This window comes from Trichosurus vulpecula, chromosome 5 (genome assembly GCF_011100635.1).
Source record: "Trichosurus vulpecula isolate mTriVul1 chromosome 5, mTriVul1.pri, whole genome shotgun sequence".
Classification (NCBI taxonomy): Eukaryota; Metazoa; Chordata; class Mammalia; order Diprotodontia; family Phalangeridae; genus Trichosurus; species Trichosurus vulpecula.
The window spans coordinates 277,744,069-277,767,552 of record NC_050577.1 but is presented as its reverse complement, the minus strand read 5'-3'; the positions used below and the strand labels follow the sequence as shown (position 1 = coordinate 277,767,552).

The following is a 23,484-nucleotide window of genomic DNA, read 5'->3' as shown; positions in this document are numbered from 1 at the left end:
GGGGGGAGGGGAAGGAAGGAGGGAGGGAGAAAAATTTGAAACTTAAAGTCTTGTAAAGATGAATGCTAAAAATTGTCTTGACATGTAATTGAGAAAAAATATTATTAAAAAAAATTTTGGTAACTTTCAATATAATTGCTAACTAGGATAAAGCTATTCTCTATAGCTGTCAAAGATATCTTCCTATAAACTATCAGGTGAGCATCAGAACCTCTGTTCTAAACAAGGTCAAGTTGTTTAAATCAAGTAAAGTACCAACTGGACACATACGAGAAAGGAACTTGCAAAAAGTACTGATTTCTTGTAATGGCAAATGGGACTTTTCATTGTCTTTTGTTTTGGAGTGCTTCTCAGCACTAAGGGAATCAAGTGCCTTTGAGTCTTGCCTTTTTTCAATCAAAAGTCTTCAACTGGAACAAAAGTCTTTGATGATCTGCTTAAGTCATGGGACGGCCTAGGTCACATGGGTTTGAGCCTCATGGTTGTAATGCCCTCTGACCCTAAAGAAGTATATATATACTCTGAGGTTAGCATTTTGCTTGGGGTTCACTCACTGGGAGAGTGTCATGTGATCTGACTAGACTAGATTCTGGATAACCTTTGCAGGCCCCTGGCTTTGAAAAACCCAGATGTTGGTGCTTCTCTCTCAAGTAACTATGCATGCAGTGTCTTGGACAGATGGCTAGAAGCCTGTCTGCTGATTTGTGTTATTTTGCTGTTTACGTAATTTCTGCTTGTAATTCCTGTTTGTGTTTTCTCCAAAGTTCAAGGTGCTGACTTTTTCCCCTGAACTAAGTGAATGATATAAATACGTTTAATTGAAGTGAGATTGTAAACCCCTTAAAGTCGCTTTCCTTAGAAAAGTAGACCAAAGAACCTGCGCTAGCCGCCTCCTGTGTGCTGGTGTTACTGGTCTTACATAGCCACAGTAGCAGCAAGTAGCACTGCTGTTACATTTCTCTACTACAAGAACCACAGAGACCAACTTTGGTCAGTATCCGAAGTAATCACATTAATCCTAAAAGAACTCTCATACACTTATGTGCCATCAATAAGGTTTCCCCTAACCCTTTCATACCTAAGGCTGATAAGGTTTAGCCTTCACCAAACTTAATAAAAAGTAATTCTAATTATATGAAATTTAAGAATAGATTTGTTTCAACTCTAGACTCCAAAAATTCTGTCCTTCTAAAAAGTCACAATAGCTACTTTGTATGAACATTCTTCCGAATCTGAGGTAGGACTGAAAGTAGAGTCTTAGTGAATAGCATACCGACCTGGAGGCCTTTCGGGTGTCATGGTAAAGACTTCGGCTGATTCTGGGTTTCTGTAAAGCTGAACTTGGTACAGGGGTGGAATTTCTCCAGTGGCCATTCACACTCTGACCAAATGTTCTTGGCCCAACCAGAAAACTGTCTGAGGAAGGGCTATCTAAAAGAGAAAAAGTATGTATATCATAAAAAACCATACCTGGTATTCTGTATAAACTGCAATCATGTCAACGTTCCAAGCAATGCGGCAAATCACGTATCTCAAGAAATCGAGTCTCAAATGCTAGCAATGTTTACTTCTGTAAACTACAGCTGATTCTTAGTCTTGCTAACCTAAAACTTGATAAAGATTAATCCTGGGATGTCCAAACAAAGTCAATAATTTACCCCAACTACACCTTGCAAGTAGGTAAAGATCTAAGGAGAATTTTAAGTAAAACGAAAAACATGAGGTACTTAATGAGCAGCTGGTGCCATTTCCGTTTTTGTCAGGCACTGTCTTCTCCAACCAAGGACCTTCTATAAAGAGATGGTCTGCTAAACACTCTCTAAAGCAAAGCTAAACTCTGGCTATTGTACAACAGAAATGACCTATCACTTGCATTGGAGACCTACTACTGCTCCTCTACAACCTGCTGAGGCACACGACTAATAGCTGTATCACTCTGAAGACTGCTAATCATTGACACCAATTTCTCTGACTTGTGAATCGAAAAGAGCAACGGCTCTGAAATCCCACCTCTGCAGTCATTTACTAAGTAAGTCACTTTTTTTCTCTGCAAAATGAAGGGCTGAGACTAGATGACCTCTGCGGTCCCTTCCCACTCTAGTCCTAGAAGGAGTAGAATTAGGAGCAACAAGATGAAGCAGTAGAGAGAATATCAGTCCTGAAATAGGGAAGACTCAAGTTCAAGTCCAGCCTCAGACATTTACTAGCTATGTGACTATGGGCAAGTCACTTAACCTCACTTAATCTGTTTGCTTCAGTTTCCTCATCTGTAAAATCAAGATGATAATAGCACCTATCTCCTGGGGTTGTTGTGAGGATCAAATGAGATAACAATTGTAAATCATTTAGCACAGTACTTGGCACAAAGTAAGCACTCTATTAATGTTAGCCATAGGGGCAGCTAGGTGGCACAGTGGATAGAGTGCTTGGCCTGGAGTCAGGAAGATGCCTCTTACTGAGTTCAAATCTGGCCTCAGACACTTACTAGCTCTGTGACCCTGGCCAAGTCACTTCACCCTGTTTGCCTCAGTTTCCTCATCTGGAAAATGAGCTGGAGAAGGTAATGGCAAACCACTCCAGTATCCTTGCCAAGAAAATACCAAATGGGGTCATGAAGAGTTGGATGTGACTGAAAAACGACTTTAACGACATTATTAGCTATTATTGTCTAAGGACAAAACTGCATCAATTGAGGAGCACATTTTTTTATTCATAAGGTAAAGAAAATAGAGATAGTGGAATGGAAAATTCTTTCAAAGTAAAATTATAACATCTGTTTAAAATTATCTGTATTTATCTTTACACAGAAAAGAAAAATTATAGTAAAAGTGTTTTTAAAATGTGTACCAATTGACACTTGGTCCTTTGAGATAAGACTAAATAAACCTATGATCCTCATCCAACAAAATTAGCTGATAGAAAATTTTCCCTTCTATTCAACTATGGTGGCCTCCACTGTGTTGGTTATGAAAGAGGCATGGATTTGGAGTCAGAAGACCTAGACTCAGATCCCAGCTCGGGTATTTAGTATCTGTGTGACTTTAGGTCAGGCATTTAAGTGCCCTGGGTCTCAGTTTCCTCATCTGCAAATCAGGGACGGTAGATGAGATAATCTTTAAGGCCCATACTAGCTCTAAATTATATGATCTTATAGAAGGGAAATATCAAAATGATTATTATTGACTCATTTTCTAAACCTATTCACAAATCCAAAATTTTCTTTCACAGAACCTTTTTTAAAAACTATTTAGATTAGCACAAAATATTTTATCAATCAATCTTGACAAGAAATTTGCTGTAACATGACTTCAAAATCTGATTATAATATTTTTGCTCTCTGTGTTAAAGAAATCTCCAATATATTTTCCTAACAACTACATTCATCTGTTGGTGTTATCTTCGTACAAAGCCAAAATAAGAGAAGTCTCATAAACAATGCCGTAAAAATCAAATCCTAAAGTGCATAGTACAAGTAAGGACCTTCATCCCTGACACTCTTCTGTTTAAATCTAACCAAAAAATAGTCTCTAAGTACTGATGTCTATTTGAGGAATAAGTCTGTCAAGAAATCCAAATTATCCTGACAGGCATGAAATTTGAGACCAGGGCTGATGCACAGTGACCTTCACAATGGTATGTGATAGAAGATTCAGCCTCAAAGAACATGATACCAGGGAGTCATCACATCCAGAATTAGCTGGTTTTATCAGGGTCTCAGTGAAATCATAGAATTCTCTTCAGCTGTTGAAGCGATCAAGCAAAGTCAGACAAGGTCCACCAGGGAGCATCACAGACATTCGGCCTAGAAGGGTTTGATCTGGGATTCTGGCATTACTGAGAAGTCAAGAGTCGTAAATGTCATAATTAAGGTTACACATTAAGCAATAACTTGCCAAAGAGGTGAGCATCAATGGCTCCCTTTTTTGGAGGTGCACTAAGTTTAGTAGCCACTTAAAAACTACTGCAACAAAATAGTATCCAAGTAGTCACTAATCTATGTGTACTCTTTGACCCAGGGACTCTACCACTAGGCATATACTACGAAGAGATCAAAACAAGAGGTAAAGGAACCATACATGAAAAAATATAGCAGTTCTTTTTGCTAGGAAAAAAAAATGATAACAAAATGGGTGCCTTTCAAATGGGAAAATGGCTGAACACATTTTGACATATGAATGTAATGGAATGTAGTATACTGCATCACAAGAAAATGACAAAGGGGATGGTTTTCAGAGAAACCAGGAAGGCTTGTATGAACAAGTGCAAAGTGAAGTGAGCAGAACCAGGAGAACAATTTATACAAAATCTTTGCAAGACTTAAGAATAATAAAGAAAAGGTCATTGAAGCATTTTTTTAAACAGAAGAAACAGAAGGAATTACAGACAAGGGGGAGAGCGCTGAAAGATACATGTCAAATTTATTATATACCTAAAAAAGAAAATCAAGCTACATGTAATAGAAATTCATAGTTTCATGAAATTTATGTTCTGTTTCACACCTATGGAAATGCTAATTTTATTTAAGTTCAGAATTATTCTTTAAAAGCAAATGATCTCATCTTAGTAAATGTTACCTTGAGAGCCTAAAAGGTTAATATACCTTCAGAGCAAAATCCTGTAGCTCTAAGGCATATGTGCAAATTAAATCATTTTCATTCTAAGTTATCTTTCTTTGTTTAGAACAAAAAAATTTTGTCTTCCTTCTCATTTGTGGTCTTAACCAAACTTAAAGTGATTTATGAGTCCAAATTAGACATCCATAGCCGACCCTAAGACTGAAACAATGTTATTATTTTCCTGCTATCAAGAATATCCTTTTGATATGAACAGGCAGTTTTCAGAGGAAGAAATTAAAGCTATCTATAGGCATATGAAAAAATGCTCTGGATCACTACTGATTAGAGAAATGCAAATCAAAACAACTCTTAGATACCACATCTCTCCTGTCAGATTGGCTAAAATAACAAAACAGGAAAATGATAAATGCTGGAAAGGATGTGGGGAAATTGGAACATTGTTGCATTGCTGGTGGAGTTGTGAGCTGATCCAGCCATTTTGGAGAGCAGTTTGGAACTATGCCCAAAGGGCTATAGATATGTTCATACCCTTTGACCCAGCAATACCACTTCTAGGGTTGTATCCCAAAGAAATCACACAAGCGGGAAAAGGACCCATATGTACAAGGATATTTATAGCAGCTCTTTTTGTGGTAGCCAAGAATTGGAAATCAAAGGGATGCCCATCAATTGGGGAATGGCTGAACAAGCTGTGGTATATGAAGGTGATGGAATACTATTGTGCCACAAGAAATGGGGATGATGCAGACTTTGTAACAACCTGGAAAAACCTACACGACATAATGCTGAGTGAGCGGAGCAGAGCCATTAGAACGTTGTGCACAGCCACAGATATATGAATTCCGTGAGGACCAACCCTGACATACTTCACTCTTCTCAGCAACCTAAGGTGCAAGGACAACTCCAGGGGACTCATGATGGAGAATGCTATCTTCATCCAGAGAAAGAACTGTGAAGTTTGAATACAGGTTGAGGCGCACTACATGCTCGCCTTTTTTGCTTCTCTTTTGTTTTTGTTTTTGGCTTTGTTTTTTTTTTTTTGGTTCTGTTTCTTCTTTCTCATGATTCATTCCATTGATCGTGATTCTTCTCCGCAACTTGACTAGTGTATAAATTAATTCAATGCGAAGTTATACATGGTAGTTATGAGAGATTCCGTGCCGTCTTGGGAAGGGAGGGGGGAGGGAGGGGAGAAAATCTGGAACTCAAAATTATGTAGAACCGTGTGTGGGAAACTAAAAATAAATAAATAAATAAAAGAATATCCTTTTGTTTTGTTCATCAAGAGCTCAGAAGCAGGTAAACAGGATAGAAGAGGGACTAGACCTGTGAGTTCACTGGTATAGGGAATTCCTGAGTGAGGTTCCCCCCTCTACCAAAGCAGGTGTCTGGCACCTTCTTCTGCCATTTATGGTCTGAAGAGACCTAGAGAACTGAGATTACCCAGGGTCAGATAGCCAGTACGTGTCAGAGAAAGAACTTGAATCTAGGTCTTCTTGGCTCCAAGGCCAATTATCTATCCATTGCACCATATTGTTTCTCTTTTTAAAATATTAGTCTCAAATTGATAGAGAATAAGATTTTTAAAAACTTGATTCAAGAAGACAAGCATAAATTCTCTATGACTTACTAAAGAGACTTATGACTCCAGGGTTCCCAGCTTACCCAACTATATTTATATTTCAGCCAGTCAACAAACATTTATTAAGCACCTACTATGTGCCAGGCATTATATTAAATGCAGGAGATACAAAGAAAGACAAAAAACAAAAACAAACAAGAAAAAATAAATAAACAAAAAAAACCACCCAGTGCCTCTTCACAAGAAGTTCACAGTCCAACAGGGTAACGTGTAAACGGCTGCATGTACAAACAAGATATTTGCAGGATAAACTGGAGATAATTAGCAGAGTAAAAGCACTAGCATTAAGAGGGATTGGGAAAGGCTTCCAGCAGAAGGTGGGATTGTAATTTGGACTTGAAAGAAGCCAGGAAAGCCAGAAGATGGAGAAAAGCCAGAGATGAGTAGGGAGAGCATTCTAAACATGGGAGAGAGCCAGTGAAAATGCTGAGAACTGGGAGATGGAATGTTTCATGTGATGAAAAGCAAGGAAAGAATCTCAGAATCAGAGAAGAAGCAAGTATCAGTATGTAGTCATGACAACAGGACAGAGAAACCAAGAATCTCCATTTGGTCCAATCAACTGGCAAGATGCAAGGCCAAGGTGACTAGGGTAGTAATTGTTTAAATAAGAACCTGTAAAAACAAACAAACAAAAAATCCAGCAAAACATACAATGGACTGGACGTGGGTAGATTGAAGGAGAAAATTTAAAATGTATACACAGTCAACAAGCAAGATTATACAAAAAAGCAAGTGGGTATGAGAAAGTTATGAAGAAATAGATCTTGGATTCAAATGGAAACATCAATCACACAAATCCTTTACTGATTGGGGAGTCAGTAGGACAGGGAAAAATTAGAATTTCAGAGTTGGAAGAGACCTTAGAGATCATCTGATTTAACCTCGTCTTTTTGCCTAAATTAACCAAATAGGTTACATGATTTGCCCAATGTCACATTTCAGATTAATGGCAGGCTCAGAACTAGAATATGAAGCTCCTGATTTCTAGTTCAGTGCTCTAACCTCTATAGAGCCCAATTTACAGGTCAATGACTCTCCACTCGATCATGCTACTTCTCAATATTCTTAGTATACCTCTCCTCTATAGCAGTTAGATGGAAGGCAGAACATAAGCTGACAGGTCAGGAAATAAGGACAGCTCAGAAGAATGTAGGCACTTGCCAACCATGGAATGTATAATGAACAAAAAGGAATAGCTATGACAGGTGCTAGAAGGAATTTATGGCTAATGTGTCAACGAACAAGCTTGGATCCAAGTAAAGTATCAATGTTTATGTTTAATTATCCCCATTTATTTGCAGTCCTCTTTCACCGGAGTTTTAAAGGATTTTTTGGAGATTCCCATTGCAAAGTTGAACCTTTTAAAGCACAACTACAGTTTCTCAAAGAGCATTATATAGATTCCAACAGGCCAAACACTGAGTTTTAGAACAATGCCACGTTCTCTGTACATCACCAAAAACAAACCAACTATAATTTTTTTTTCAACTGCCACTGCTGTTCTCCCCACATAAAAATGTAACTGCAAAATAGGAGGACAGATTAGAAGAAAAGTATCCAAATAATTTGGTAGCACAGTGGATAGAGTGCTGGGCCTGCAATCAGGATGACCTGAGTTCAAATAAGACTTCAGACACTGTGGCCTCATACACTTACTAGCTGTGTAACCTTGGGCAAATCACTTAACCCTGTTTGCCTCAGCTTTATCATCTGTAAAATGAGCCAGAGAAGGAAATGGAAAACCATTCCAGTATCTTTTCAAGAAAACTACCAATGGGGTCACAACTGATTGACCAAACATCTAAATAAAAACCTGAATTTAGTTGTGACTTGAATTGAAAAACAGCAGCCAAAAGAAGAGCTTTAAAGTAATGCTTTAAGAGAGAAATGACACATCATTCTTGACAAGTGCTAAACTTTAAGAGATAGCAACTACAAACACCCTACTAGAAAGAAATATACAGCATATTACAAGTGCATTTTATGACTCCAAGAAATGCATCATACCTGAATAATAATTTGAGTTATATACTGTACTCCTTGTGGAACAAGTAAAAGGCGGATCCAAATTTTCAGGCCTAGAAGGCAAACCCTACACAAAACAAAGAATGTTTTTTAAAATCAGATTTCAGATAATAAGATGTGAAGGAAGACACATACATTAAAAGAAATTTTATTCATCAAGTGAGGCTAAAACATGTTAGAAAGCAAGAAATTAAGCAAAAATCTGAGGAAAAAATGGCAGTTTGACAAAGTGATTAAGGATAAAAAAAAATGAAGAATAATGGAATAATTCAAAAGTTGTTTTAAGATTTTATTTTAATTCAAAACATGCTCATTAGCAAGGTACACAATCTCATGATATGAAATGCATCCAGTTATCTGAATAATAAATCTATTCTACATCCTTTGCTGAGAAAGCTATAGCCAAATGTGGCTCACTAGTGGATACTACTAGCTTCACAGAGGCTTTTGGGAAGAGACTATTAGCAACAGTTTCAACTCAATTAGAAGTTCTCAGAGCAGCTACATTTTCTTTATCATTGCTCAGCAACTTTACTAATTTATTGGGGCACTTATGTTTATGCTATGATGTTCACTAAGTATCTATTCAGAATGAAGCATGTTTCCTCAAAGTTGTTGCCCCAAAGAGCTCATAAGTAATTTGATACATGTTTCATCTGCAAAATATCAGACACTAAAATTCACACATTAATGTTCTTTATCCATAAAAATTAGTATAATGGTCATCTGGACAGAGAAATATAAATATATTCGAAAAAAATTTAAAAGAGAAAACATTTAAAATAAATTAAAAATTGATTCCAAACCTGGTGGTCAGAATGTGAAAGCTGGTTCTCTTGAAAACCTATCTCTGGCAGATGTGTTTTGAATATGGTGTTGTGGTTCACTAAAGTTGTTTCTATAGACTCCATCCTCATAGTATCAGAAATCTCATCTGATGAAAAGAATACAAATTAGTCCATTTTACAGTATGGTTCAATTCTCTCCTGCTGAATCAAACCTTCCATTATAATTTACTTTTAAATTTTTTTACTGATGTGTTTTTTTATTTCACAATCATAACCCAGGAACCTCTCCCCATACCCTTGTCCCCCAAAACAAACAAACACATACTAAGTTTTAAAAAAAAACAAACTAATTTTTGCATACAACGTAATTTGAGTGATTTCCAAAGATGATGTTATGAAACAACTCTACAATTAAGTGGAGTTTCTCTCTGTAGCTACTCTAACCACTAACTAGCAAGCCATCTTAATTTGGGCAAGAAAAAGGATTAAGTGCAGAAACTGGCCTATTTACAAGTAGGGTATCCCATAGGCAAAGTGGCAGATAGAGCCCTCAGAAGAACACAAAATGCTTTATTCAAGCCTTAAAAACTAAATATATTATTAAAAACCACACTTTCACCCCCCAAAAACTCCCACACTTTTGCATTTAAATAAAAAATAAATAATTGTTATTTATACATTTTTAAACTCTATGCTATTAAATTTTTTTAAAGTATGGGATGGATCTTTTTTTGTTGTTTTCTTTTATAACTTCCATCTGTTTCTTTGATTTTCTTTAAGACTTTCTTTACAATAGGTATACCCACAGGGTATAACTGGGGCTTAACAGAAGAAATTACATCAGCTAATCACCAGTACAGAGTAAGGCCATTATTTCTGCTACAAAATAATAAATTCAGTCAGACACATACAGGAGATAGAAGCAAGGACAGGTAACTAAGGGCAAATACAAAAGAGTAAAAATGGCATCAAGAATCCTAAAGCTAAGAGGTTGGTGGTAAATACTAAAGACAACAAAAAGAAGTTTTCTAGCTATAATGGGACAGAAACGATCAAAAAAGGGACAAGATCACTGTTCAGTGTGGATGGAATGACAAAGAATGATAGAAAAGGCATAAGTATCCAACCTTTATTTTGCCTTCAACTTCTCTACCAAGAAAAAAAAATGTGGACTATGAAAGACAGAATCAAAATGATCAGCAGGAACGGGAAATGCACATGAGGTTCACAATAGGTGAGATGATCAAAAAGCACCTAGCTCTCCTCAAGTAGTTCAAGTTCTTAGGTCCTGACAAAATACATCCCAAGGCAATGAAAGAACTTATGCACATGTGACTAGGGAGGTACAAGCAGTGATCCTTCAAAAATCATAGAGATGGGAAAAGATGCCACAAACCTGAAGGCAAGAAAATACAATACTGATTTTGAAATTAAAAAAAAATAGATAGTAGTCTTCATATGATAGGCAGGTGGGCCTGACCAATTCCTGGCAAAATTCTAGAATGCATGATTTTAGAAAGAGAAGTGGTGCTCTCTAAGACTTAGCACTGCTTCATCAATAAGGCATGGAAGATGAATCTCATTCCCTGCTTTGATAGAGTTACTAGTTACTCAGTCAGGGGAGTAGCACTGATAGTGAATGCTGGGATTCCTCCCAGGCATTTGCTCAAGTTTCTTACAATATCCTACCGGACAAAACAGAGGGATGTGGGTTCTGATGTAGGTTCTGAATTGTCCGAATAGCTGGATCCAAATACTAAGAGTCTACAACAATCTGAAAAGAAGTTCACAGCAGACCGTCCCGGAACCTGTCCTGGGAGCTGTCCAGTATTTTTTATCATTGTACTGGATGGAAGCACAAATAGGATACTTGTCCAACTAGGAGATGACAGAAAACTGGGAAGGAAAGTTAACACGTTAGGAAACAGACAGGGGTTCTAAAAAGGTAACAGAATAGAATGGCGGGCTGAATCAAAGAAGAAAAAACTGGTTAAGGATAAATATCAAATCTTGCCCTTAGACTCAAAAGTAAATTGTACAATGACAGAACAAGGGAAGCATGGTCCAAAAACTGCATGTAAAAGAGTTCTGGGAGTTTGAGTGAACTGTAAGCTGAACTGGTTATCACTGTGACATAAAAGCCTAAAGTAAGGGAGAGGGTGATCCCTCTTGTCCTCTGTCCTACTTAAAATGTTTTGAGGGCTTTGTTCAGTTCTGGCCACATTTTACGAAGGAAAATGACAACCTGAATGCATGAAGAGCAGAGTCACTATAACGGTGAGGAGACTGAACAGCACACTTACTAGGTTCAACTGAAAGAACTGGGAATGTGTAGTCTCGAGAAGAAAAGGCACAGAAGTGACACAAGCTGCCTTCAAGTACCTCCGGGCAGTTATACAGAAAAGGGATTGTCTGCTTGGCCCTAGAGGAGGGACCAAACTGGACTGAGCTGTTTATCTAGAGGTAGTGGATTCCCCCATCACTGGAGACTTGCATGTGAAGGCTAAATGCCTACTTCTTGAGGATATTGTGGAAGGAATCCCTATTCAGGAACTACTCTCCTAGATAACCTGGGAGGTACCTTCCAACTCTGAGATTAGTTCTGGGACTCAGTGCTATTTGTTACTAACCAGATAGATGTAGCCTAAATTGGTAAGAACCATGGAAATTCAATGAGAATAACAATAAACAATGTGGTGGAGAGGAAGGGAAGGGAAATAGGACGGAGGGAATGTTGGAAAGAGGAGGTGGAAAAGGAGACAACGGGCAAAACAACAAAAAGAAAAGAAGTAAGGAGGGAACTAACAGAATATAAACATCACAGAGGATACAGTAAGCTATAATCTTATAGCTTTTAATGGCCAATCTTAAATTTCTTTCAAATTGGCTACCAGTGGATTCTTATATTGATCTCTTCTACAGAAAAAAAAAATAGAATGCTATGAACTAAATAGCAGGAAATGTTATAGCCACAACAGTTCCCCAGACCATATAAACAGAACCAAAAATTCACATAAAGCAGATGATTTACTGTACTTTGCTTTCTTCTGTAAGAGAAATTAGAAGATGCCTCTTAAATGCTCTATTTAAAAACTCTTTATCAAAATGAGGTTTGTGGGAGGCTGAGCCAAGGTGCCTGTGTAAAAACAGGGACTCACTTAAGCTCTCCTCCAAATCCCTCCAAACACCTGTAAAAAATGATTCTAAACAAATTCTAGAGCTACAGAACCCACAAAATAACAGAGGGAAACAAGTCTCCAGCCCAAGACTGCCTGGATGGTCACTGGAAAGGGTCTATCACACCGTGCTGGGAGCAGAATGCAGTCCAACATGGACTGTGACAGGACAGACCAGGTGCGGAGTAGACCCAGTGGAGCAGGCCTTAGGGCCCTGAATCACTGAACTGTGGCAGTTACCAGACTTCTCAACCCACAAAGGCCAAAGACAACTGAGCAGATCAGTGGGCAAACTGCTGGATCTGGGTGAGGGAAGTGTACAGTCCAGCTGCAGCCCCACGGCAGCAGCAGCAGCAGCACACACAGTGGGAGGAATCAAGTGGCTGATCAGGGCAGCAGTGCATGGAGCACTTTGCTGGTGCTGTTCTGTTGTTTTGCCCTCCTTGGATCTGGGTCGTGGTCCTGGCTGACGATTCTTGGGGGAGGAGGAGCGCTGGTGTGGCAGAGGTTTGTGGTGCATCATACCACCTGAGAATAGAAGTAGCTCTGGAAACAGCAGTTTTAACACTTTCTACCTTCATATGGTGGTCCTTACCCATGTCAAGTCTTCTCACATCACATAATTCAGAGAAGATACAGGGTCCTAGAAAAGACAGTACACAAAGGAATATTACATGCTGAATATAGTATGCATATATATGTATGTACATGTGTGTATACATATATGTATATATACACACATGGTTTATAATAGTAACACAAGAAGCCATGAGAGGACAAGTTAGTCTTTGTGTTCTTTGTAAACAGTTAAAAAGCAAAATAATCATAAGACTAGGGGGCCCCATTTCCCTCAAATGCAAAATGAAGTGTTGGGCTAGATCAGGACTTCTTAATATTTTTTGTGCCATGAACCCCTCTGGGAATCTGATGAAGCTTATGGACCTCTTCTCAGAAAAATGTTTCTAAATTTATAAAATAAAATAAAATAAAATAAAATACATAGAATTACAAAGAAACTAATTATATTGAAATAGTTATCAAAATATTTTTTAAAAAAGGTCAAAGATGTCAGGTTAAGAACCCCTGGAGTAGATGGTCTTTTCAGTCCCTTCCAACTTTAAATCTATAATTCTACGATTCTACGACAGGAAAACGAATGATTAGAAAGTAATAAAACTAAGCTGAAGTAAAGTGAAAAATCTTTTATGCTACAAATGTGAAATCTAGAAGGGACATTAGAGATCACTAGTCCAACCTCCTCATTTTACAAATGAGGAAACTGAGAACCAGAGAGTAAGTTAAATAATATATCTGCAGTCACACAACCTGCATAAAGCTAAGAGGTCAAAATTAGAACTCAAGCTTTCATACTTATGATGGTCTAGTGCTCTCTCCAATACATCAGACTAAGTCTACCATGCAATTCAGGCAGATTTATCTAAAATTGACCCTAAGGGACTTTCTTATATGTCTAATCATAAATTATACATAGATAGAAAGATTGATAGACAGATAAAAGCCTTGGCAGTGTTCCAGGCAGTATGCAATTCTCTGCCTTTATCTGGATGACATTAATAGACACTCCCAAAAGATGAAATAATACATAATATGCAGTAGAAAGATTACATGTTATACTGCACAACTTCTTCGTAGAACTGCTAAAGATCAAAGTGTCTGATCATTTAGATCTGTTAAAAAGGTTTCCCCAGCTAGAATTTAAGTTTTAAAGTTGCTTAATGAGCCAGATTTTCCCCCTTAAAAGACAAAAGACATTGTTCCCAACCACCCTGCCACCACATTTTCTTTTAAAAATGTCTTCATATCTTGGTGTTTCAACAATCCGGCTAGCAGCTTCTATGGGGGTATAAGATCCACCCACAGCCAGCACCCAGAAAGCTGCCAACAGCACAGGTTTTTTTGATCTGCTTAACTAAGGAAAGCAAGGGGAAGGGGTTGACAAGCTTACTTTAATTCAGCATACAAATATCATTCACTTAGTTCAGGGGAAAAAGCCAGCACCCTGAACTTCAGAGCAAATTACAAACAATGTACAAACATCAACAGACAGACCCAATACAATTCATAGTTACCAACATCTAGGTTCAGCCCAGGAGCTCAGAACAAGGGCTGGCCCAGAGTCACGCGCCACCACTGCTGCAGGAATGAGCTCCAAGGAACAGACAGCCAACCCCTGGTTTTTATATCTTTTTCGGCGTCAGGGGTGAGTCACACATGCGACTCACCCACATGACCTAAAATCGTCACAAAGAGGCGACTTAAACCCACGTGGTCTAAGAGCCTCTGCTGTCCCAGACATGTAAACTAGGCCCTCCCTGGAGTTAGCCCCACCTTGGGCCTCACCTTAGCTGCCAATCCACATCCACTAAGGTTTTACACCTAATAGGGGTTTGGGCCTGGGGCTTAGCACCTAGTAAGGATTACTCAAAGAAAACAAAGGCCATTTTGCTTACCAACACACTTGGTTAAGAGGAGAAAATAAGATCTGTCATAGAATTAACACAGCTTTTTCTCAGTACACTCCATCAGACAAATCATTAAATAAACAGCTTTCACTATTCACTACTCTACTCACCTTAAAAACAACAGCCCTATTAAAAAAAAACTTCTTCAGTAGCCCTCTAACCCTTCCCCAACCTGCTCAGAGGATGCCTCTTCAGGACCATTTTCAGGATAACAATAACAATCTTTAGCTTCACTATGTAGTCCACTTTTCCACAGAGCTGGTACTCATTCCTTAAACACCACTCACCTTTCTGGAACAATGACCAAGTCAATTCTGCCCATTGTTCCTATATAAGATGTGTCAACCTACTCCCAGTTGCACCCATTCACCACCAGCTTTCTAACTTTATGGTCCAAAGCGCCTGTTCCTAGAGACCATATGCACATAATTTGTTTGTTTAAGCATTCATCCTCTCACTGCCAAAAAAGAAAAAAAAAGAAAAAAGGGAATGCTCTTTTTTCAAGAACAGAAGGGTTTCACCTCAAATTCCCCATCCTATGGCTTTTTATATTTTAGTGAGATGACGGTAAAAAGGAAAACAGCCTTTCTTTGAAATTCTAGCACCCATGTCCCACACTCAACCCTTCCCCCAACCACAGCCACTAGAATATAATGTGCAGGTTGGTTGGGGATTTTGGGGAAGGATGATTACGGACACATTTTTCAAAAAACAAATGGATAGAGTTTGTCCCCCTCTACAGAATATGTGTATTTACTTTGTGATAAGTCGCATGTACAAATTTAGGTTCAAAGACTTCAATCAATAAACATTTATTAAGCACCTAATATGTGCCAGGCACCACCATGCTAAATGCTGGGGATACAAAAGAGGCAAAAGACACTGGCTCTCAAGGAGCTTACAATCTAAAGGGAGAGACAACATATAAATAAATATACACCAAACAAGCCAAATATAGGATAAATAGAAAATAATTAGCAGAGGGAAGGCACTGAAACTAAGGAAGGCCTCCAGTAGGTGTGATTTCAGTTGGGACTTAAAGGAAGCAAGGGAGGTCAGTAGTCAGAGTTAAGGAGGGAGAGTGTTTTAGGCATGGAGGACAGACAGAGAAGACTCCCAGAGCCAAGAGATGAAGTGTTTTGTTAGAGGAATAGTCAGGGGGCCATTGTCACTGGTTTAAAGAGTACATGGTAGAAAGGTATAAGAAGACTGGATAAATAGGTGGGGGCTAGGTTATAAAAAGGGCTCTGAATGCCAAACAGAGCATTTTGTATCTGATCCTGGAGGCAAAGAGGTGGTGACATAGTCAGACCTGTGAGTTAAGGAAAATTAGTTTAGTGACTGAATGGAAAATGGACTGTAGTGGCAGGCAGAGCTATCAACAGGCTATTGTAATAGTCCAGATGTGATGTGAGTAGTACCACTAGAGTGGTAGTATCAGGGGAGAGAAGGATGTGTATTCAAGAGATAGTGTAGAGGTGAAATCGACAGGCCCTGACAACAGATTGGGTAAAGGGGCATGAGAGATAGTGAGGAGTCAAGGATGACTGCTATGTTGCAAGCCTGAGGGATGGGAGGATGGTGTTATCCTCTATAAGAATATGGAAGGTTGGGGGGGGGGCGTTAAGGGGAAAGATGGTGAGTTCAGGTCTGGACATATTAAGATGTCTACTGGACACCCAGTTTGAGATGTCTGAAAGGCAGCTGGAGATGCAAGATTGGAGGTCAGCAGAGAAGCTGGTGAAGGATAGGCAGATTTAAGAATCATCAGCATAAAGATGGGGATTAAATGCATGAGAGCTGATAAAACCAGTAAATGAAGTAGTATAGAAGGAGATTAACGAAGTGGACCCAGGACAGAACTCTGAGGGCCACCTATGGTTGGAGAATGTGATCTGGATGAGGATCCAGCAAAGAAGACTGAGAAAGAGAGATCAGACAGGTGGAAGGAGAACCAAGAGATAATGGTGTCCCAAAAATCCAGAAAGAAGAAAGTTATCAAAGATAGAGGGATCAACAGTGTCAAAGGCTGCAAAGAGGTCAAGGAGAATGAGAACTGAGAAAAGGCCATTGGATCTGACAACTAAGAGATCACTAATAACTTTGGAGAGAGCAATTTCTGTCAGAAGCTGGATCTTAAGGAGTTAAGGAAAAAGTGAGAGCAGAAAAAATGAAGAAACTATTGTAATATGGCCTTTTCAAGGAGTTAAGCTACAAAGGGCAGAAGAGACATGACAATAGTAGGGAAGACGTGGGCATGTTTGTATGCAATGGGAAATAAACCAAAAGCAGGGAGAAACTGAAAATAAGTTTACTTCAGGGTAGAATGACCCAAAGGAACAAACATAGTTTTCAAAGGAGAAAAAGTAGAACATGGAAATTTCAATGTTTGCTCAGGGTCCGCAAATGCCTTGATAGCAATAATGATGACCTCTGGTGCTGCTCTAACCTAAATAGTATGGGAGATTCTCTGAAATTCCAATATAATTAATTGGCTAAAAACATACGTTAAAACCATCTCTTGAATGTTTGACTATATCATGTTAATCAAAAGAGAAGGAAAACTCTAATGGGGAAAAATTTGTCTAGAAAGAACTCTGGAATAGCAACAATCTCAATTTTTCTTGCTGTCACTGAAATAATGAATATAGCATACAGGGTAGGTAATACCCAGGCCCCATGGTTGTGTGCATTCAACTGACCAAGTCCTACCAAGTGAATTATTGCATTCTGAAACGGCTAACAATTCTGTCATAATTTTAAGTCACTTTAAGAAACCTGGGAGTCCTAAAACATTAGAAATAACACCTTAACAGTTCTACTTACCTAACAGGGGGCAAAAATCTCCCAGAACACTCTAAAAAACATACTACCTAAGTTAGAGCAGTAGTGACAAGTGCCAAAAAGAGATGGCATATGAGGACTGAGAGAAGACCATTAGTTTTGGCTGGATGAAGTCATTAGTTATCTTTGAGCAGCTTTCATTAAGGTGAGGAAAGTAGAACCAAACTGAAGGGAATTAAGGAAATAGTGTGGTGCAAGGGAAAGAGCATTGGATTTGGGGTCAGAAGACCTGGTATTGGCCTGACACTACCTACGTGACCTTGGGCAAGTCCCTGACCCTCTCTGGTTCTCAGCTTCCTCATTTGTGAAAGCAGGGAGGTGATCTAAAAGACTCCTAAGGTCTTCTGTCTTGGCTAGCTTGCCTCCCTTCAAAAAGCTGCTGGACATCCTTCCTCAAAGATACATTTGGTCATGTTATTCTTTTGTTCAAAAATCTTCAGTAAGTGGATCCTTATTGACGATGAAATAAAGTTCAGATTATTTTGTCTAATATTTAAGGTCCTCCACAATTTTACATTACCTTGTTTTTCAAGTTTTATCTCACACTACTCCTAAATCATTCTGTTACACCTGTCTGGAGCACAGAATATATTCCTTAACCATGGAATACTGTTTGCCCCTTATCACTTAAGATATTCTATTCATTAGCCAAGGTCTAGCTCAAATGCCATTTCCCCCACCAATTTCAACAACTGAAGCATGGTTGAATATGTTGTGGTATATGAATGTGATGGAGTCCTACTGTGCTGTAAAAAATGAGGAAATAGATGATTTCAAAAGGACATGGAAAGACTTCTAATGAACTGATGTAGAGTAAAGGGAGAAAAACCAGAACAATATATATCAATATTTTTAAAATGATCAGTTTTGAGGTTTTTTATAAACTGATTAAAATAAGCAAAACCAAAACAATTTATGCAATGACAATGATACTGTAAAAAGAAAAATTTTGAAAGGCTTAAGAATTATGATCACTACATTGACCATTCATGATTCCAAAGGATTTCTGAAACATACTATCCATGACAGAGAAGTGATAGATTTGGAGTGCAGAATAAGACATATGGCTATGCATATATGTTAAAAGAAATTTGTCTTTTTTCTTTTTTTTTCCAATGGGGTGGGGTTAGGAGAGAAAATAGATTTCTGCTATTTTTTTTTAAAATAGAGATGGGAGGTGCTACAGATGTGAATGTTACATGCACTCTCAGATGAAGTCTCTGTATTATTAATATTGCTTAACTGTTTTATTCTGTTAAAGAAACTTCTCACAAAGTTGGAGTAAACTATGAATAAATTCATGTAATATAAAAACAAAACATAATAAAACTAAAGTGACAATAATTGAAAGTGACAATAAATGAAAGTGACAATAAGTGAAAGTGATAACTGATTAACCGTAGTACAACTGACAGAAATAGTATAACAGGGAATGGTGTTGTTGAGTTGTGTCGAATTCTTCATGACCCCATTTGGGGTTTTCTTGGCAGAGATACTGGAGTGATTTGCCACTTCCTTCTCCAGCTCATTTTATAGACGAAGAAACAGAGGCAAACAGGTTAAATGACTTGCCCAGAGTCACACAGCCAGTAAGCATCTGAGGCCAAATTTAAACTTAGGTCTTACTGATTCTAGGCCACCTGACTGCCCGAATGGTTTTGTAGAGTAATATAATCTTTTCTGTATATGGTGAATGCAGATATCTCAAGAACACTGGTGTAGAAATGTTTCTGGGGAGGACCTGGAGCTGAACATATAGACATGGGAGACACTTGCAGAGAGGAGCTATGGGAGTGAATAAATAAGATCAGAGGAAGGAAAGCCAAAGAATCTTAGAAAATGTCCAACTTAACAGGTTAGGAGAAACCAGTGAGAGAGAAAAGAGAAGTCAGAGAGAAAAACCAGACTTTTAAAGATGCTAAAGTGGTCAACAAGTGTCAAATGCTGTAAAGAGGTGAAAGAGGATGAAAAATGAAGAAGAGTCATTGGACCCTTAATTAGCAAAATGAGAATTATTTCAGGGGCAGCTCAGTGGCACAGTAAGTAGAACACTGGCCCTGGAGTCAGGAGGACCTGAATTCAAATCCAGCCTCAAACACTTGACATGCTTACTAGCTGTGTGATCTTGGGCAAGTCACTTAACCACAATTACCTTCCCTTCTCTCCTCCCCGCTCCCAAAAAAAAACAAACGAAAGAAATGAGAATGATTTCCATGGAGAATTGGGAAAGGAAGACAGATTACAACAGGCTTAGAACGGTCAGGTTTATTTGGAAGCATCTAGCATAGAGTATTAAGAGGCAAGACAGTGAAGAAAAGGAAAAGTATAAAATGAAAAACTCAGTAAGAGGAGAAAGGTTAATGGATTGTGGAAACCAAATCAAATAGCCTCAATTATTCATCCAGGGTCACAAAGCTAGTAAGTATCAGAAATAGGATTTGAATCTAAGTCTCTCCCGACTCTGGTCTCCTTCTACTATACCATGATGCCTCTAGGAAGAGATCATTTTCTGATCCAAGACAATTCTAAAAGACTTGTGATGGAAAATGCTAACCCTATCCAGAAAAAGAACTGTAGAGTCTGAATGCAGATTGAAGCACACTATTTTCACTTTTGTTTTTTCTTTCCCATGCTTTCCCCTTTTGTTCTGATTCTTCTTTCATAACATGACTAATGTGGAAATACGTTTAACATAATTGTACATGTATAACCTATATCAGATTGCTTGCTGTCTTGGGGAGAAGGGTGGGAAGAGAGAAAAATCAGGACCTCAGAATTTTACAAATGCTGAAAACTACCTTTACATGTAATTGGGGGAAAAAAATAAAATACCATAAAAAAGACTGGAAATGAAAAAAAAAAGGAATAGATCATTTTCATTTGGGGGGAAGAAGGAAATAGGGAAAGATTAGTGGCAAGGACAGGCAGTCAATGAAGGCTTCATATAGAAGATGTGGCTTTGAAGTTAGGGCTTCAATGAAAGAAGATGGATGTGGCAGACGTGTAGAAGAGAGGAAAGAGAGAAGTGGCAAACTGAACAGTAGGAAGAAGTCCAGTTTGGTTAGAAAAAGCAATAATAAGAAGGTTGGAAAAATAGGTTCGAGTCTCACTGTACAGAGCCTTAAATTCTAGAATCAGTTTATAGTTCATTGAGTAGGCATGGGGAGTCAATGGAGGGGAGAGTAATGACTTGATTACCAGAACTCATTAAATTACTTCAGCAATAGGGTAGAGGATGCATTGGAGAAGGAATAAACTAGAGACAGAAGAAAACAGCTAGAAGGCTATTGCAATCTAAGTGAGAAGAGATGAGGACATGAGCTAAGGCAGCTGCAGTGGGAATGGAGAGGAGAAAGTGAATGTAAAATACATGTAAAATAGAATCAACAGGAGTTGGCAATTGACTGGATGTACAGGTGAAGAAAAGGGAAATGTAGATATGAGAGGGAGAGAGAGACAGTGAGAGAGAAAGAGAGGCTTATGGGACATGATGGTGACTTCAGTTTTACACATACTTCATCTGAGGTGATAGGTGGATTTAATTCAGCAAGCATTTTATGATTTTCCATGTGCTAAGACTAAGTTCCTAACATAGTCTCCAACCTCAAGGAGTTTACAATCAAACAGGCATGTATGCTACAGGGCAGAATATGAAAATCGCAAAGAAGAGATCTAGTCAAAAACATAAGACAATTTGAAGGGAAAGATCTTACTTTTACTTGGAAAGTAGGAGAGGGCAGAGAAAAACTCCAGGGGTTGATAACACCTCAGCTGGACTTAGAAGCCAAAGCTGATAAGAAGATGTGTGAAGGAAGAGTCTCAGGCATGGAGTATGATGACCTAAATCACTGCAGAGGCAAGACAGGACATGGTAACATTAAGGAATAGTCCAAGGCATTCACATCAAGAAGCATTTATTAAGAAGAAATAAAAACTATCTACAGTCATATGAAAAAATGCTCTAAATCACTACTGATTAGAGAAATGCAAACTGAAACAACTCTGAGGTACCACCTCACATCTATCAGATTGGCTGACATGACAGAAAAAGAAAAATGACAAATGCTGGAGGAAAAATTGGGACACTAATGAACTGCTGGTGGAGTCATGATCTGGTCCAACCACTTTGGAGAAGAACAATTTGGAACGATGTTCAAAGGGCTATAAAACTGTGCATACCTTTTGACCCAGCAACACCACTACTAGATCTGTATCCCAAAAATATCAAAGAAAAGGGAAAAGAAATTATTTCTACAAAAATATTTGCAGGAGGTCTGTCTGTGGTGGCAAAGAATTAGAAATTGAGGGGATACCCATCAATTGGGGAATGGCCAAACAAATTGTGGTATATGATTGTGATGAAATACTATCATGCTATAAGACAAGATGGTTTCAGAAAAGCCTGGGAAGATTTATATGAACTCATGCCAAGTGAAACGAGCAGAACCAGAAGAGTACTGTATATACTAAAAGCAGTATTATAGGGATGACAAACTATGAAAGACTTAGCTACTCTAATCAAGACAATGATCCAGGACAATCCCAAAGACCCAAGATGAAAAATGCTATCTACCTCCAGAGAGAAAACGGATGAACTCTGAATGCAGATTGAAGCATACTTTTTTTACTTTTATTTTTATTGTTTTATTTTGTGCTTTCTTAAGTGACATGGCTGATATGGAAAAATATTTTGAATGACTTCAATCAATATCAAATTCCTTACCTTCTCAACGAGGGGGAGGAGGGAGAATTTGGAACTCAAAATTTTTAAAAAGGATTGTTAAAAAAAGTTGTACATATAATTGGGAAATATTTAATGAAATAAATAAAAATGAGTAAAAAAAAGAAAGCGGATTTATTAAATGCCTACTACATACGAAGTTCTGTGCTAGGTTCTGAGAAAACAAAGCCAAAAAAAGACCTGTTCCCATATTCAAGGAGATTACACAAGGTATAAACAGATTAAGTAGGATCAGGAGAGGCTACATATAAAAAAAAAACTAAGGTGTAAGAGGTGAAGAAAGAGTATATGAAAACCACCTGTTCAAAGGCATAAGAAAGCAGGAGATGGAGGGCCAAGGTTAGGGAACATCACAGAGGCCAATTTGGCTAAAATACAGAGTGCAAGAAGGAAAATAACTTGGACTAAGACTGGAAAGTTTGGCTTTTCCCTGTTTGTTATGGGCTTTACATACCAAACTAAGATGTCTGTATTTTAACCTTTATTCTGGAAGTCACATAAAGCATAGAGAGGAGAGAGACTAGGTACACTAGAACATTTAGAAGCCTATTATGATAATCTATGCAAGAAGTGATAAAGGTCTGATAGGTGATAGCATCATGAATGGAGAGGACACACTCCAGATACTTAGTAGAAAAACAAAACCTGGCAAGTAACTGGATCAGTGAGAATGACAAAAATAATCAAAGATAATAGGTTTGGTTTGATTTTGTAGAGTAAGAGACAGTGGAGTTATACCTGTGATTTCACTGGTATAAGGAATTCCTGGTGTCACAACTCCCTTCATTGAAGCAGATGGGCAATATATCTATAACTTAAAGAGTCTTAGAGTTAGCTGGGAATTACCTTGGACACTGACTTGCTCACAGTGACATAGCTAGTATGTGTCAGAAGCAGGACTTTAACTCGGATTTTCCTGAAAGGCCACCCCCAATTCACTAAGCTATGTCTCCTCAAAAATAAGAGTGATGTATCATATTAAATTGACCTAAATTCAAATGCCACATCAACCACATACTACTATGCAACTTGGAGAAAGTCATTTAGCCTCTTCTAAATCCAATTTTCTTATCTATATAATGTAGAAATTGAACAAAGTAGCACCTAAAGTCCTTTTTAGTTCAGACAGTCTAATTCTGTGATTCTTCCTCCTTATTTTACAAATATGAGGCATTTTCCCGTTAGAAGAATGACTGATAACTCAC

At 38.2% G+C, this 23,484-nt stretch overlaps 1 protein-coding gene across 1 annotated transcript in view; it reads right to left on the bottom strand.

Moving 5' to 3' along the window:
- SENP1 (SUMO specific peptidase 1) overlaps positions 1–23,484 on the bottom strand; it is a 77,387-nt gene that overhangs the window by 49,001 nt on the left and 4,902 nt on the right. The window contains exons 2-5 of the mRNA XM_036760435.1: positions 12,807–12,854; positions 9,054–9,181; positions 8,230–8,314; positions 1,278–1,431 (exon numbers count right to left, since the gene is read on the bottom strand). Coding sequence (XP_036616330.1) covers positions 1,278–1,431; positions 8,230–8,314; positions 9,054–9,181; positions 12,807–12,810 — 371 coding nt within the window. The 5' untranslated portion in view covers positions 12,811–12,854. The remainder of the gene's footprint in view (positions 1–1,277; positions 1,432–8,229; positions 8,315–9,053; positions 9,182–12,806; positions 12,855–23,484) is intronic.